Source organism: Antechinus flavipes, chromosome 4, assembly GCF_016432865.1.
Source record: "Antechinus flavipes isolate AdamAnt ecotype Samford, QLD, Australia chromosome 4, AdamAnt_v2, whole genome shotgun sequence".
In the NCBI taxonomy this organism is placed as follows: Eukaryota; Metazoa; Chordata; class Mammalia; order Dasyuromorphia; family Dasyuridae; genus Antechinus; species Antechinus flavipes.
The window spans coordinates 118,775,354-118,792,279 of record NC_067401.1 but is presented as its reverse complement, the minus strand read 5'-3'; the positions used below and the strand labels follow the sequence as shown (position 1 = coordinate 118,792,279).

At 37.0% G+C, this 16,926-nt stretch overlaps 1 protein-coding gene and 1 non-coding gene across 5 annotated transcripts in view; both read right to left on the bottom strand.

Annotated features, from left to right (window-relative positions):
* The window catches only part of TEX14 (testis expressed 14, intercellular bridge forming factor), a 133,245-nt gene that overhangs the window by 57,272 nt on the left and 59,047 nt on the right, over window positions 1-16,926 (bottom strand). For all 4 annotated transcript variants that reach the window (XM_051994160.1, XM_051994157.1, XM_051994156.1 and 1 more), the window contains exons 10-13: window positions 12,994-13,172; window positions 6,874-7,025; window positions 4,607-4,797; window positions 4,140-4,290 (exon numbers count right to left, since the gene is read on the bottom strand). In XM_051994160.1, the coding sequence (XP_051850120.1) occupies window positions 4,140-4,290; window positions 4,607-4,797; window positions 6,874-7,025; window positions 12,994-13,172 (673 nt within the window). The remainder of the gene's footprint in view (window positions 1-4,139; window positions 4,291-4,606; window positions 4,798-6,873; window positions 7,026-12,993; window positions 13,173-16,926) is intronic.
* Window positions 9,751-9,967, bottom strand: LOC127563708 (small nucleolar RNA U3). Its single transcript, XR_007954138.1, has one exon. It is a non-coding gene; the product is annotated as a small nucleolar RNA U3 (small nucleolar RNA).

The following is a 16,926-nucleotide window of genomic DNA, read 5'->3' as shown; positions in this document are numbered from 1 at the left end:
ACAAAGGGGCATACAGCGTGTACAGAAATAGGGGCCAAGTGTTGGCTTTATCCCTCACTACCCAGGATGAAGTGAGAAAAGGTATTCCAAGGAGAATATTTCAAGTATTCCAAGGTGTACAGAGTTGGTGAGTTCCTAAGAGTCCAGAAACCAGGAGCGGCTGGTGGCTCATCCTCCAGGAATGTAGCAGATCTCAGTTCTAGCCATTAGCTCAATCTGAAACTTGCAGCAGAGTAACAAGAGCGAGAAGCCCAGACCCATCCAAAGCCTACAATTCTGTCACTTTGAACAGAACTTTCCAGAAGGCTAAGAGAGGTCAAGGCTAATAGTAGTCTCCCCAAACTTCATATGTGACAGGCCCACAAGCCTATTAGCTCAGAGCTAAGCCCAAGTAGGAATGTATAGAGCTCAGATCACAAAGTGAGCAATGAGACTGCCCTGGATCCAATCATTTTGCAAGCAGGTTCCTAATCTGAATTGTCCTTGAGATTCTAGAATAACATGCAAGATACCCCAAGAAAGCAGCAACAGTAGATAAGCCCAGACATTCCCTACAGGAAACTAGTCATAATAAAAGGTTCAAAGTCAAGATGTTGTTTGGAAGAGTAAGCAAACCAAGAAAAAGAACCCATTATAAAAAAGCCACTATGGTGACAGAGAAGAGAATGACTCCAAACAAGAAAAACCTCAAAAAAAAAAAAAAAAACCTTAGATACAAACTCAATTAGAATTCTTGAAAGAGATGAAATGACTTTTTAAAAGAATTTTAAATATTTTTATAAATGAAATGGGAATGTTAGAGGAAAAGGGGGGAAAGGAAATGAGAGTTATAGGAGAATTAAAAGGAAATTGCCCACTTGACTCAAAATCTTAGCAACTCCCAGGAAATTAGATTGGCTCAAACAGACGCAAATGGTTCCATAAGACAAAAAAATATTAAAACAAAATTAAAAGGCTGAAAAAATTTGGAAAATATATGATACCTCACAGAAAAAACAGATTGAAGAAAAAAGAAACTTAAGAATCATTTATCTCACTTAAAGCCATGAAAAAAGCATAGATACCACATTTAAAGAAATCTTAAAATTGTTCATATTGTTTAAAACCTGAGCAAAATAGAAATCAAAACAATCTATGAGTTACCTCCTGGAAAAAAAAAATCAGCCCTAAAATGCAAACTCCCAAGAACATTATAATTCAAATTCAGAGTTTCCAGGCCAAAGGGGAAAAAGTACTACATACAGTAAGAAAGAAAGAAGTCAAGTACTGAAGACTGAATTCAGGATAACATATTATTTAGCAGCCACTCCTATCAAGGAAGAGAGAATTTACCCATACCAAAGCTTATAATTAAGAATAACTCATCCATCAAAAGTGAGTATATTCTTATAAGGGAAAAAATGGATTTTTACTAAAACAGAGGTCTTTCAAATATCCTCGATGTAAAAATCAGAGCTGTGGAGAAATACACATGTGCAAATAAGAATTAAAAGAAACATGAAAATGTAAACATGAATAAGGGACCAAGGATGAATTGCTAACATTCAAATATGGGGAAAAGACATGTGTCTTCTTTTAACATCATCACAACACAGAGACAGATGGCCAAGAAGTGATTCTGTGAAGTCTTATGATCTTAGGAGGAATGAAAAGAAGAGGAAGGGAAATATACTAGGGGGGGAAAGGAAGAGAGTGGCTAGGAAAAATCTGTTGCATAATTTTAGTATGCAAGCAGAATTCCATATAAAAAAGGAAGAAAGGATAGTAACGAAAAAAGGTTAAGTGCTTCTATACTTACCTCCAGTTTCACACCTCTAGCTGCCTCTCAGATATCTCCTACTACATTTAGATATCTTAAACTATCTTTCCTCCTCCTTTCCCACTTCCTAACTTCCTTACTACTACAGAAGGCAGCATCCTCCTCCCAATCCTCCAGGCTGGAAACTTAAGGAGTTATCCTGGATTCCTCATTCTCTCTCACACATACACACATCCATCCAATCTGTTGCCCAGTCCTGTAAAATTTCACCTTTGCAATATCTTTGGTTTTCACCCCCTTCTCCCTGATACAGTCCTTCCTCTTGTCCAGATCTCCTACCTGGATTATTGTACTTGGCTGCCAGTGGGTCTCTCAGCTTCAAGCTTCCTCCCCTCCAGTTCTCCATTCGGCCACCAGAAAAACCTTCCCATAGGGCAGATTTGACTATGTAACCACTGATACTTACTAAATTCCAGTAGCTCCCTTATCACATCTAAATCCAAACAAATTTCCATTTGCATAATCTTCATAATCTCCCCCTCTCTTACCTTTTCCATTTTTTTTCTTATTTCCGACCATATACTCTGATCTAGTCACATTGGTTTCCGGATACTGACTGGCTGTCCCCCCAGCCTGGAATGTTGTCCCCTCTAACTTCTGCCTAATGGTTTCTTTCAAGTCCCAACTAAAATCCCATTTTCTATAGGAAGATTTTCTTAATCTCTCTTAATTCTAGGGGCTTGCCACTATTGTATCCTGTATATATAACTTGTTTGTACATATTTGCTTCCTGTCTCCCCCATTAGACTATGAGCTCCTTTTAGTACCCAATCAATTAGTACAGTGCCTGGACACTTCACAAATGTTTGCTGCGTAGCCCTCATCTGAACTGTTGTCAAGGGAGAGGAAAATACAAACACATTGGGTACAGAAATTATTTCCCTCATTGGGGACATAGGAAGGAAGGTGAAGACAGGAGAATGAGAGAGAAGATCGGTTGAGGGATAAATCTTAAGCAAAATAAATTCTAAGGACATACAGAGAGATTTATATGTATAATTCTTCTGCTGTGGTGGCAAAGAACTGGAAACCAGGAGGGTATCAAAATGTATAAAATGAAGACAGGCAAGATTGCAGAGAAACCTGGAAGATTGTTTGAATTGATACAGAGCAAAGTGATTAAAACCAGGAGAATAATTTATACTATAATAATGATATTGTAAAGACATATGACTCCAAAATACTCAGGAGCTCTAATCAGCATAATGATCAATATGATTCTAGGGGATTAATCATTATCAAACATGTACATTCCTCATAAGAGAGGTAAAATATTCATAAGGCTAAAAAAGATAGAATGGATGAAAAGAGCTAGGAGAAATCAAATGACTTCTTCTAAATTAGGGTAGGGATTAAAATGGATGTTTCCTGGTTGCCTCATTTAGTTGTTCAATTTATTCTACATTGTGTATTACCATTGGGCTGAGATGAATATTTTACATAATTATAACTGAATAATGCGAATTAAAAAATAGGCAGTTTCACAAAATTCATTATTTGCACTAATTGTGTTTGTCCAAAAAGTTTAATAGAAGCATTAGGATCTTTACTTTCATTTGAAAAAGTCATTTTCCAAATTATGACAAAATGTAACCAAGGCTTTCACTGGGCCTCTGAATGTAGATTGACACAGGGAAATGAGAGGCAGGGCCCAGCTCCTAAATATCATACAAAAGACAGATGGGGCATGATAGCAGCTGAGGTTCCACCCAGAGAGTCTTTAGAAGTTCAAGACTCTGATGTCATCAACCAAAGAAAAGCAATCAGGATTACAGTTGGAGAGAATACAGGCCTTTTAACCTAACAAGGCAGTATTCAGTACAAACAGCTCCAATCTAATTGCCAGCTGATGAGGAGAAATCCCAAAAGTGGTAAATAGAAGGGAATTAAATAGGTAAACTGTTTGGGGAAGAGGGTTTGTTTGTATTTCTACAGATGGAGAAGGAATCAGATGGGTGCCAAAGAGCCGTATTCGCCTTGTCCATCAGAGAGAGACAGAAAGAGAGAAAAGCCTCAAAGCAAAGGAGAAGATTTAAGAAACATCTGACACTGAACGAGCATGGCTGACAATGAGACTGGAACCAAATAAATAAATATTTATTCAGTACTTACTCTGTGCCAGACACTGTGCTAAGCACTGGAAATAGAAAGGCAAAACACAGTCTTTGTCTTTAACTAGCTCACTACCTGAGATTAATTCTCATTCCCCAAAACTACAGCTTCCTTAATAACTGAACCTTCTAGACCATTCCATATGATACATGTAATAATAAATATTATATAAACAATAGTAATAAATCTCTGTAAATTCATGCATTACCTGTTTCTTTCAGCTCTCGGAATTCCAAATCAAGAGCCTCTCTCTTATTTTCTGATGTCATGCCAAAGTAAATATTTATGTCATGATGCTTTTTATATTTCTGAACATTTGTGTTTTCAATCGGATGGGTTCTCTGAGCCTCAATTAAATCCTGTAACAAAGACATATTTTCAATAACATTCTGACTGTCACATAAATGTTAAGAGATAAGCCCTATCATAGGAGGGTTTAAAGGAAAGCATAACTAACCACTTTTTGGAGTATTTTAAGGGAAATTCCTGTTTGAGTATGGTTTGGATTACAAAATGTTCTCCTATTCTGAGATTTCATAATTCTAAGATATAATACATAACAATTAGGACTCTTAATATTTTTAAATAGAATGAATTTTAGGTAAAAGTAATATGAATATTAATATTTAAAGAAACAAAATCTCAAAAATTTCCATCTACATCAGAATGTGTTACCTTTAAGTCATTCTTTAGAATATATCGAATATCCTGAAGGTTCATAGTCCGGTCTTTTTGTTTGACCTGTATGCCCGTCTTAACAATATCATAATAAGTTTTCGGAAGTCTGGCATCTGCTTCTAAATGATTCCCCAAAACTACAGCTTCCTTAATAACTGAACCTTCTAGACCATTCCAGGGTAGAGTATCTGGAAGAAAAATGTTGCATAAGGGAATTAACCACAGACAAATCAGTGAAATCAAGCTGTATAACCTTAAGCAACTTGTATCACCTATAAAACATGGGGATGATAAGAAGAGCTTTTCAAAAATTCTCTAATGCTCAGAAAAAAGCAAATTTTAAAAATCCTAGGATAATGCCTTTTGACCATTAAACTGGCAAAAACATAAAACAAAATGAAATTTAATATTGATTGTTCTGTTGGGAAGGAGACACACTCTGACATTGTGGAGCTACAGCAATCTGTTTTAGTGGAAACTTCTTAGGAAATTTCCTTTAGAAATTCCTTTAGCAATAAAATAAGTCACAGAACTAATCTTAGCCTCTGATGCCATAATATAATTACCCACTTTACTCTAAAGATATCATGAAAGGTGAAAAGAGATCTATCAGTACCAAAATATTCCATTCCAACAACTTCTATTCAATACCTTCTACATACATGTCAAGTGTTGGGTCTAGTCTCTTTATTTGAAGGCTTTATGTTCATGCTGCTTTATTTTTAATATAAGAGAGCAACAATTTGTCCAACAACAAAGGGAATAGTTATATGTTATGGAATATTCATGTGGATTCAATGGAATATTTTGGTGCTGTTAAAGAGAGAAAATAGAGGCAGCTAGGTGGCACAGTAGATATAGAACACTGGCCCTGAATTCAGGAGGACCTGAGTTCAAATCCAAACTCAGACACCTAAACATATCCTAGCTGTATGGCTCTGGGCAAGTCAGTTTAACCCCAATTGTCTTGCCAAATAAATAAAAAGAATCCGAAGAAATATACATTTGTATAAACTAATGCAAAGACCTAGAATAGGCATACATTAATTAAATAAGGTGACAATGGGATAAATATATTGTTTATTTCTATTTTATTAAAATTTGTTATGTTCTTCTCAATCAAAATATTTTAAAAATTATATTTTAGAGGCTTTTATTTGGAAATTTACTGGTTTTTGCTTTATTTCTTGTTTATAACAAAATTAGAATGAGAAGGTGGACCTAGAAAGCCTAGAAAGTCTTTTCTATCTCCTAATGTTCTATTTCTCCATGAATCTATAAGTTACAGCCATGACAATAAAATACCTGCGACAGAAGGAAGGACACATGGAGAGAGGAAGGAACCTATGAAAAAATGTGGGAGGACTTGTGAGAAATGATGCAATTAAGAACTTTTTATCTTATTAATCCAAGCCTATGCATTGTAGAAACTGAATGCATATTTCCATGTAACAGAAAAAAAATGAGTTATTTGAATTCAAATGAGTTTAAGATTTTGAACAATTTTAATTTTATTCTGCTCTCCAACACAATTTCTTATTGGGTAATTTTCATTCATTTTTATTTTTGACAATATTTGTTCTTAGTAAAATTTTCATAGGGATACTGAGGTCAATATTGTTTGTTTTACTTACAACCTCAATTGTAGTTAGATTATTGCCTGTTAGAAATAAAGATTGCTTGCTGAGGAAAAAAAGGATGGAAAGACAAAGAGAAGGGGTGTGTGTGTGTGTGTGTGTGTGTGTGTGTGTGTGTGTGTAGAAAACAGAACCCATATAAAAAAAATACAAGAAAAGATAATAAAACTTGGGTTAACTCAACTGTCAACAGCTACCTTAATCATATATCCTGCATTACGGTTAACTATTGGTTAATTTAAAAAGTAAAAGGTAATACATATTATTAGTCCCATTTGCTTAAATATTTTTGGAGAATGTATTTGGGGTAGTTGGTGAAACTAACTGGGTATGTTAGTTAAAAAATAATTGTTGCATAAACATAAAATATATATAAATTCGTTTTTTAAATAAAAAATGATCAATGGCATGTACAAGTATAGACTTTCTTCATTCACATAGAGAAAGATAAAACTTTATGGATGACCTTGTACCTTCAAAAGATAAACCTTTGTTTTTCCAAAATTAGATCATTTTCCCTTTTTTTATATGAACTTCTTAAAAGTTCACATTAATAAATGTGAAGGAAAATAGGAGAGCTTTGGATGATTTATGTGTGACAATCTATTTATTTCCCCTTTGACTTACCTGTTAAGGTTTCTTGTATGATGATACAAAAGCTGTAGATATCTGATTTGACTGTAGCAGCCTTTTGCAAGATTACCTCTGGAGCAGACCAACTATATAGTAAAGCTGGGATAGGAACACGAGTCAGGTCCTTGTGGGCACCTCCATCCTGACTAGAGCATAGAAAATACACTTCATGTCTTAAATAATCATCTATCATGACTGTTTTGCCTCCCTCAAGTATTTCCCCCTTCACCCACCTTCCTGTCCCATCCATCTCTCTCTCTCTCTCTCTCTCTCACACACACACACACACAAAGTCAGACATCCACTCTGAATCACACAGCTCAGGATAACAGTATCCAGTTCAAATCCCACTTTCTTTGTAAAGCCCTCCTAGATGTGGAAATGTATTTAAATTCTTTTTTTAGGTTTACCTGAATTAAAAAATAAATGTTATTCCAGAATACAATTCTTTCCAGATCTGCCTTGCTTTAAGCCTAATTCCTTTCTTTTTAGAAGGTATGTAAAAAGTCAAGAACAAAAACAAAAACTCCTCCCAAAAAGATTTATAGTAGATAATTGGCAAAAATTGGATTAAGTAACCAAAATTAGAATAAGAGATGTCTCATCTAGTTTGGAGAACTGCTTTTCCTATCCCCAGAAGTGAAGAGTTGTGAGCCATCTACTAAACAAAGTGCCTTCTTTCCTGCTTCTGAAGGGATTAGTGTATAGACCATATGGTCTCTTTGATTATTCCACAATACCTGGACTATTTTGACAGTAGTAAATGAAGGATTTAATTATTTCTAAATTATGAAATGATTTTTGTTTTTATAGATGAAGAAAAAAATTAATCCACGAAATCCCAAAATAATAATCCCTTGTTCAAATGTTATCTCAGGTAATCTTGCATTAAAAAGATGCCTCTTCTATAGCATGATAAATGTGGAAATATGTTTAGAAAAATTGTACATTTTTAATCTATATTGTATTATTTGGTATGTTAGTTAAAAATATTTGTTGCATAAAAATAAAATGTATACAAATTAATTCATTTTTTAAAATAAAAAATGACCAATAGTATGTACAAGTATAGACTTTCTTCATTCACATAGGGAAAGATAAAACTTTGTGGGTGACTTTGTACCTTCACAAGACAAACCTGCGTTTTTCCAAAATTAAATCATTTTCCCTTTTTTTTATATGAACTTTTCAAAGTTCACATATTGTGAACTTTAATGTGAAAGAACACAGGAGAGCTTTGGATGAGGGAAGGGGAGAGGGAGAAAATTTTGGAATAAAAAGTTTTGCGAGAGTAAATGGTGAAGACTATCTTTGCATGTGTTTTGAAAATAAAAAGGTATTATTAAAAAAGAAAATTTTAAAAAAAGAAATGTCCCAGCAATGGTGGGACCTTTTTTTTTATCCCCCAATATTTGACAGTAATGACTTCCTTCTTCCAGATACTTTTTCCTCTGGGTTTTTCCTGACAGTATTGCCTCAAATTCATCTCCTTTCTACTTACTACTTCTTTTTCAGGCTTTTTTGTTGATTCATCATGCATCTCCCACCCCTTTTCTGTGAGTGCTACCCAACATTTGGATCCTAGGCCCTATTCTCTCCTTCCTTTGTATTATCTCTGTAATTGCATTAGATCTTTTCGGTTTAATTTTTGGCAGATAATTTCTAAATGTACTCATCTAGCCTCCTGAATTTGAGTCTTGCATCACCAATTGCCCATTAGATATTTCAAACTGGATGTTCTGGAAACATTTTAAAGTCTAAACCTAAACTTATTCTTTTCTTCTAAACCCCTTTACCAAAAGTCTTGATTTTAGTACCACTATCCTTCTATTGTCTTAGGTTCATCATCTTTGTATCATCCAACTCCACCCACAAATCCAATCAGTTCTACTATTAAAGCCTGGAACAGGACCTATGACTCCATGGTGAAAGTAAACTACATTGAATAACCGTAAATAGCAAAAAGAAAACCCAACTATCCCATGAGAAAATTTGCATGTAACTGGGCCATCTTAAGCACTGTTCCTTCTTTGTTCTACTTCTGTATACCAGCCTGAGAACAAGTGTGGAGATTCATTTTATTTTGTTCTATTACAACCTAGGACTGTCTTCTAATGAGTAAGGTTCCCCACTTTACCCAAATAAAATTTATTAATAACTACAGAGGCATTGGACCTCTTCTCTCAGAATGTATGCCACCCTATAATTGGCATAATTAGGGCAGAACAGATATGCCCCCTTACAAACCTCTGGCATCTAACTGTTCTCTCACAGTTTATATCTTATCCACCTTCATCAAATCTCACCTAGATTATTGAAACAGGTGATGAATTGGCATCTCTCAAGTTCCAATCTATTACTACCAAAGTAGTTTTCCTAAAGTGCATTTTTCATTGTGTCACTTCCTTCTTCAATAATTCCAGTAGCTTCCTATTGTCTCTAGAATAAAATATAAACTTTTAAAGCCCTTTATAACAATACCCTAGGCTGCCTTTTAGCAGACATTCCTTTAGTCTGAAACAGAAAGCCTTCCTTAGTCTCTTAAGAATCAAGCAAAAACCATTTATAAAATGCCAATTAGTCAGAAAATAAAACGCAAAGAAACTCGGCCCCTGTTCCCCAGGAACACAGTATGATAATCTCATTTACTTCTCACTTGTCTTCTACATTAGAGGTTTCTTTACTTCCTAAGCTTGATAAACTACCTCTTCAACTTAACACTTGGGTCTGAAAACATAATTAAGAACTCTGAGCCACAGCATTGAACCATACTGCATACTAATGGTAAAAATACGTCTTTTGAACCACACCTCTCACCCACAGAAAAAAAGTTAAAAAAGTTTCTCTTTAAAAAACAAAGATAATGGAAGAGCCACTCAGCCTGCGTTCCCTTCCTCTCACCCAACCCGAAGGAAGGGAAGAACGATCATCAATGGCAAGTGACAGCTGCTGAAAAGCAGCACCACAAGCCGGCTTCACGCTCAGAAGGGAACGCTACAGCTCCTCCTCGTGGTTACCTCCGTGCTACACTTTCAGCCACAATTCTCTAGTAACATACTATAGAAATGATCCCTGAAAGTATAGTCTTAACCATCACACCTCTGACGCGCCTACCACAGAAGATCCCGTACACTGTTAGCTTACGGCTATTTTTCTACATCTGGCTCCCACCTCCAACCGACACTACGCATCTTCTCGAACACGCACACGAATGCGCAAACCCTACACAGGCTCGTTCCCTCCCTTCCCTCCTCCCCCCAACCAGAAGCGGTCCCCAATTCTGAAAGTCACGAGTTCTCATTAACATACTGCCTCCAAACAGCCAATCACGCGCAGCAGCCGCTACGTGTTCAGCTCCTCCCTTCACCCCGCCCTCTTTCCCAAGCAGAGGAAGAACTTCTCTAGGAGCAAGAGCGGTACAGAGGTTGCTTTTCAAAACTAACAAAACATCTTCCCCAGAGGAAAAATATAAATATAAATGTAAACATATATCTATATATAAATGCTTTGCCTATTTAGAAATATGTATTTCTAATTCCCAGAACATTTTTTAGTCTGGAAGGAGGCTAAGGACCGTTTACTGAAAGAGATCCAGGAGCCGCCAGGAGAGGCCCAATTGGGATGGGACCTTCAGTTAATTCTAAAATTTCGCTGAAAAGCGAAAGGGGCAGACTCGGAATGATATCTAAGATAATAGAATGATATGGGGGGAGGGTTGGGGGAACAGACACCCCTTCCCCTTCCCCCCCAAGCCAAATCAAGGGGTTTCAGGGCTTGCTGTCAAATATTTAATGTGACCAACAAACCTGATTTTAGGCTTTGGCCCAGACAGGAAAGCTCCCCGTGAATACGGGGGCAGGCATCCTAAGATTAAGCCTTACACTCAGAAATAGGGAAGAGCATGGAGGGCATTCCTGGCATGAGGCTCAGTGAAGAAGTACTTGGAGGCAGGAGATGGGAGGCCCAAGTGACTGGAGCAGAGCAACCAGGGCTGTGTAGGGACTAGGAAGGGTCAGGTTAGGAAAGGCTTTGTTGTCATTTTACCCCAGAGACTACAGGAGAGGCAGGAGTTTCTGAGGAGTCAGCTCTGTACAATGGGGAGATAACAGCTGAGTGGAAGATGGCTACAGACTACAGAAGTCCTCTGGAAACTGGGTTGAGGGTCTGGTGGGTGAAAAGTAAAGCCCTAAGAGGGTTGCAGAGTGAGGAAGAGAGGAGGAAAAAGAGGAGGGGGGAGCCTGAGTGAATGGAGAATGGTGATCCCTAAAGATAACAAGGAGCTGGGAAGAGAGGAGAGAATGAATCATTTTAGATATGCTATACTGACTTTATCTAAGGGTCATCCAGCTTTGAGATGTCCAACAGACAACTAGAGATCTAAGATTAGAGGTCAAGGATGAATAAGTGGAGCTAAGAGTCAGGACCTGGCAATGATCCCTGGGAATCCATGGAGGAGGAAGAAAAGAGGGCCCAGGACAGAGCCTTGTGGGATACCCAAGACTAGAAAATGACACCTGGATGAAGGTCCTCAGAAGGCACAGTTGGAGAACTAACTAGGATAATCAGGAGAGAACAGTTCCAGTGACCTACAGAAGAGGGCAATGAGAAAGGTCAGAGGCTCCTGAGAGATCAGAAATGAGACCTAAAGAGATGGAAACACTTTGGAACGGTCAGCTCCCCTGGAATGATTCTCTTAGAAGCCTGGCTAGAGGGGGAAGGGCCAAGACATTTCAGTTTCCCTCTCCTCCCACAGTGAATGTGACGTAGCTTCTCTGAAATGTGATTCTCTCTCTCTCTCTCCTGGCTCCCAGGTTTGATAATCATGCTTACTGCTTTCATTTATTCTCTTGCTTTGCTGAAATATCAGAAGTGCTGATAGATTTCAGTGGTTAATGGGGCAGACTGTTTGAAATTGAGAAAATCAGAGACATGAAGTCACCATATTCTTCCCTCTCCTCAGGCTGCCCTCCCCACTTCTCTCCCTCTAACTGGATGGCTCTTCCCCAAATCTCTAATTAAGCAGGGGGGAAGGCAGGAGCATGAGGTAAGCATCCTTGCCAGGCACTTGTTTAATCCCCAGTTAAGGCCCTGGGAGTTAGGTACCACTATTTATCATGACTTTCCTGATGAGGAGATGCCATCAGAGATAGGTTCAATAACTAGCTCAGGGTCACACAGCAATTGTTTTCCAGAGTCCAGGCCCAGCCTTGCACTAGGCAGTACTTGGGCTTTCTCCCTGGAAGCCAGGCCTACCCACCCCTTTGTTGTTCCTCCACTCCCTTTTCAGCTTTCTTTTATGTGCAATTTTCCTTTATCAGGACAGGAATCTTTTAGTTTGGATCCTCAGCACTTAGCACAGTCCCTCAACAGAAGGTACTTAATGAATGTCTGATTTTGACTTTGAGACTGGACTGCTCAAAACACAGCTACCAGACACAATGAAAGAGGTCTTAATGTCAGGCAATTCCTGATACTCAAGAGGATGCGTTTTCTTCAAGAAATTGTGAATTTACACTTAATCAATGAACTACATACACTCTTTTTCCAAGTGTAGGAAGATAGTCAATCCTCAGCTTTTAAAGTGGTAGAATTCCTAGAAAATGCCAACTGAAAATAAATATATAAATGTTGATACTTTGAACCGATGGGAAACAGGGTAGAGTTCCCATGACCATCAAAAATGTAATCTTTTGCTACAAATTGTTGAAACTACACTTTTCTACATATAATTCTTTATAGAAATAAATTAATTCTGATAATATATACTTTTGCAAATACAGTATTCATGAAATAACCTATAAAATGCCGGGGAGATAAGCAGTAGCTGAGAATGTGTGCAGTTGCCAATGCAAAAGTGAGGTTACTGATAAAATCATTATAATTCTTAAAGTTGCAATCAAAAGTTGAGGATTTATTGCATTTAGTATTTATGGCAAAGGGTATTTTTTATAGCTTTTATATATAGAACTATTAAGTTCTATATAAATACATTGATTGCCATGCTGAGAATGGAAAGTGGTTCAGTATACTAACTGAATCTTCAAAGAAAAAAAAGCCATTCTAAATATAACCTGAAAATGGCCTTTTTAAAATAACAACACTGGTTTTCTGTACCTTTCGATCATGTATTCCAAGTTGGTCAGTCTTGCTTCACCTGCTGAAACAATATGGACAGCATAGGAACTAAGCGAGCGGTGCACAAATCCTCTGGAGTGCAAATATCTTAGTGCATCATTAATCTGGAGGAGTAAATGAACAATCACCTCCATGTGCAACACAGGAAACTGGGAGCGCTGGAAATAACCAAATAGCATAGATGTTAAAAAGTAAAACTCATTACAATTTGATGTCAAATTTGTTTTTGAAAAGCAGAATAGCATGATAGGATCTCAGCAATAGATGCTTTTGGCAAAGGATATAAAATTCATCCAAACTTCTCAGAAATACTAAAAATAATGAATTAACAAATGGCTTTAGGAGCAAGTAGAGCTGCCACCTCCTTCACTGTTCTCATTAGTCCTAGATCTGCTGCAGCTCCTCCCTCCTTCCACTTTTTCTTCCAGAAGTCAATGAATTAAGGCTAGTTTTCTTCACTTCCAAGGTGAAGATAAATTAGTTAAGTTTTCTAGGTTCAAGTTCTAATTAAACTAAATTAACGAGATTACAGAACAAATACCTTTTTATTTTTCAAATACATGCAGAGTTTTTAACATTCACCCCTGAAAAACTGTGTTCCAAATTTTTTTCCTTCTTTACCTACATCTCTAGAGAGCAAGCAATCCAACACAAGTTAAACATCTGCAATTCTTCTAAACATAATTCCATTTGTCATGCTGCACAAGAAAAATCAGATCAAAAAGGGTAAAAAAAAAAAGCAAAATAACAAAAAAAGGTGAAAATATTATGTTGTAATCCACATTCAGTTCCCATAGTATCTCTGGATGCAAATGGCTCTCACCATCACAAGTCTATTGGAATTGCCCTGAATGACCAAATTGTTGAAAAGAGCCAAGTCCATCATACTTGATCATCACATAATCCTGTTACTGTATATAATGTTCACGTGGTTCTACTCACTTCATTCAGCATCAGTTCATTTTAAGTCTCTCAAGGCTTTTCTGAAATCAGCCTGCTCAATGTTTCTTATAGAACAATATTCCATAACATTCAAATACCATTGATGTAATGTGATTTTGGGGTCCCCTGACCTTGAGGCTTCTGTTCTAATGAGTGCTTTTTATGCCAGTTTCCTTGTTCTACCTCAGTTTCTCTGAATTATAATATCTCAATTTCCCTAAGTTAATATGCTATGCTCCCCACTTTTTCCTGACCATTAGGACTGTTATAAATTAAGGCTGGGAGCCCTGACCATTAGCATTCCATAAGAGCAGATGACTCATTTCAGATACCAGCTCCACTCTCTATCTCTTTCCAAACTTTTTGTCTCTATTTTGACTACCTTCTTCACTCCCAACTTAACAGAATTTATGGTCCACTGACCAGTGCTCTTACCCTCCCCCCCACCCTGCCTTTGTCTCTCCTGATCGATGGAGCCTATAAAAATTCCTAGAATTCTTCACACATGGCTGAATGCTTTGATAAAGAGTCCAATTCAGCCCTGGGGGTAACATGGATCCTGTTTTGCCCTCAGCATAATCTCTCCCTCTCAAATAAAATATTAAAAACTCTCTATTCTCTATCTTGATGCAGTTTCTCCAGCATTACATTTTGGCAGCTTGGCTCCTGGCAAGATATGAGACCTGAGAACATGATTAGAGATTAGAGACCTACAGGTCTTCGCCTGGAGCCTTACGGCGACTGAGGTCTGGGTTCTTTGTTGGAGAGGCCTGCCCTCTGGATTATTCCAGAGTTTCCACTGAGAGAGCAGTTTTCAGCCACAGCAAGGCTCATTGTGGACACCTTCACCTGGCCATAGGAGAGTCTGTTTTAAAATCCCTGCAGGCTAAGTGGCTTTTCTGTTCTGTTCTGGTAGTGTTTAGGTCCCCAGAAGACAGGTTGAAGAGATAGATACTCAGTGGGAAGCCACTGGAGTGCCATCTGTTCTGAGTGTCTTTTAAGACACATGTCTGGTCTGAATAGGTCTTTGGACACTTTAAGCACTATTTGGTTCTGGATGTCACACTGTTGGCACAAATCTGGGTGCCTCTGGGCACAATTCTGGGTATTTTTTATATCTGAGTGTTTATAAACACTATTAGGTTCTGGGTGCCTATTGGCACTATTTGGTTACGTCTGAGTGCTTTCTGTGATGACAGAGAATGTACCAAAATGGAGTTTGGAAGCCTATTTAAAAAGACTCCATTTGAATTTCTGAGAGGGAGATTGTCAAGCTGAAAACTCCCCTCATGGGCATTCCTGAGATATTGCCCCTTAGCTTGTATGTATTAAATGTCATCTCTGTGTGATTTATGTTTGTGACTTGTTCATCTGTTTTGTTGATTTAAGAGTTCTATTGAGTTTTAAGAACAATAATTAAGAAATTTGGCAATGGCAATGGCAAGAAAATTGGCAAATATTTGTTTATTCTGAGTACAAGATCTTAGGAATTTGTTTGAATATTGAATCTTTACTACTGAAGAAAAAAAGCTTTTTTGATTCAGTTTAACAATAGCTTATTAAAGCAAAGCTCTGATAAGTTGCCTGAAGAGGTCACATGCCTCTAATTAGATAAAGTATGTTACCTTCTGAAACATATTTTGGGTAATTTGTAAACATTATAAGTTATGCTTTAAATTTTGTCAGCTCTGATGAACATGTGAGTTTTATGGGGTTATTTAGCTATTCACTATATTGTGAATCTTAAAAGTTTTGAAGGAACAGAAAAGGATTTTGAGTAAATGGGATAAGAAAGGTTGATTTATAAGAACAATTGAAGGTTTGAATGATTTTAGGAAGGGAGAGAAGGGAAGAGACAATGTCAGGAAGGAAATAAGAGAGAGAGACAGTATTAAGGACAAAGTAAGTCGAGAAAAGGGAAAGAGAAGAGTTAAGTAGAAAAAAAAGAGGAAAGTCTTTAATGGAAGGAACATTTGTTTGGAGAAAGAAAATAAACTGGTTGACTAAATCCTCAGGATTTGGCACCTTAAAAGTTAATTATAAAGAGAAGTTGAATGGGGAGGGGGAAGAATCTTTTGGCTTCAAAGGTGAAAATTTAATTCACCGTAACCTCCACTGCTTTCTTGCTTCTTTAGAAATGGAGATGAACTCCTTGGCTCTTATTGCAGAGAGCATTTTTGTGATTTAAAGGCACAGCCTAGTTTTACAAGTTTAATTGACTTTTTAAAGAACCTTTCAAATTCTTTTATGTGGAAATAAATATTCTATATAAGTTTAATTGATTGTATTGAGTCATCTTAAAGTTGTACCATTATTTAAAAGGCCTCTGAGAATAAGCGTTTCCTTTGTCCTTTTGAACATGCTTCTGTTATGGACAATGTGCAATTTGGGATTTTTCTATGTATTGGGTATTTTAAGGCAAAATGATCTGTGTAATGCTGAAGTTAGAACTATCTACTTACATATGAAAGATAAGCTGTAACTTTTTTTTTCTTTTTTCTTTTTTTTTTTTTTAAATAATTATAACTTTTTATTGATAGAACCCATGCCTGGGTAATTTTTTTATTATATTATCCTTGCACTCACTTCTGTTCCAACTTTTCCCCTCCCTCCCTCCACCCCCTCCCCCAGATAGCAAGTAATCCTATACATGTTAAACATGCCACAATATATCCTAGATACAGTATATGTGTGCAGAACCGAACAGTTCTCTTGTTGCACAGAAAGAATTGGATTCAGAAGGTAAAAAATAACCTGGGAAGAAAAACAAAAATGCAAACAGTTTACATTCATTTCCCAGTGTTCTTTTTTTGAGTGTAGCTGCTTCTGTGTGTAGTGGCTAGCAACTGGAAAATGAATGGATGCCCATCAACTGGAGAATGGTTGGGTAAATTGTGGCATATGAATGTTATGGAATATTATTGTTCTATAAGGAATGACCAGCAGGATGAATACAGAGAGGCTTGGAGA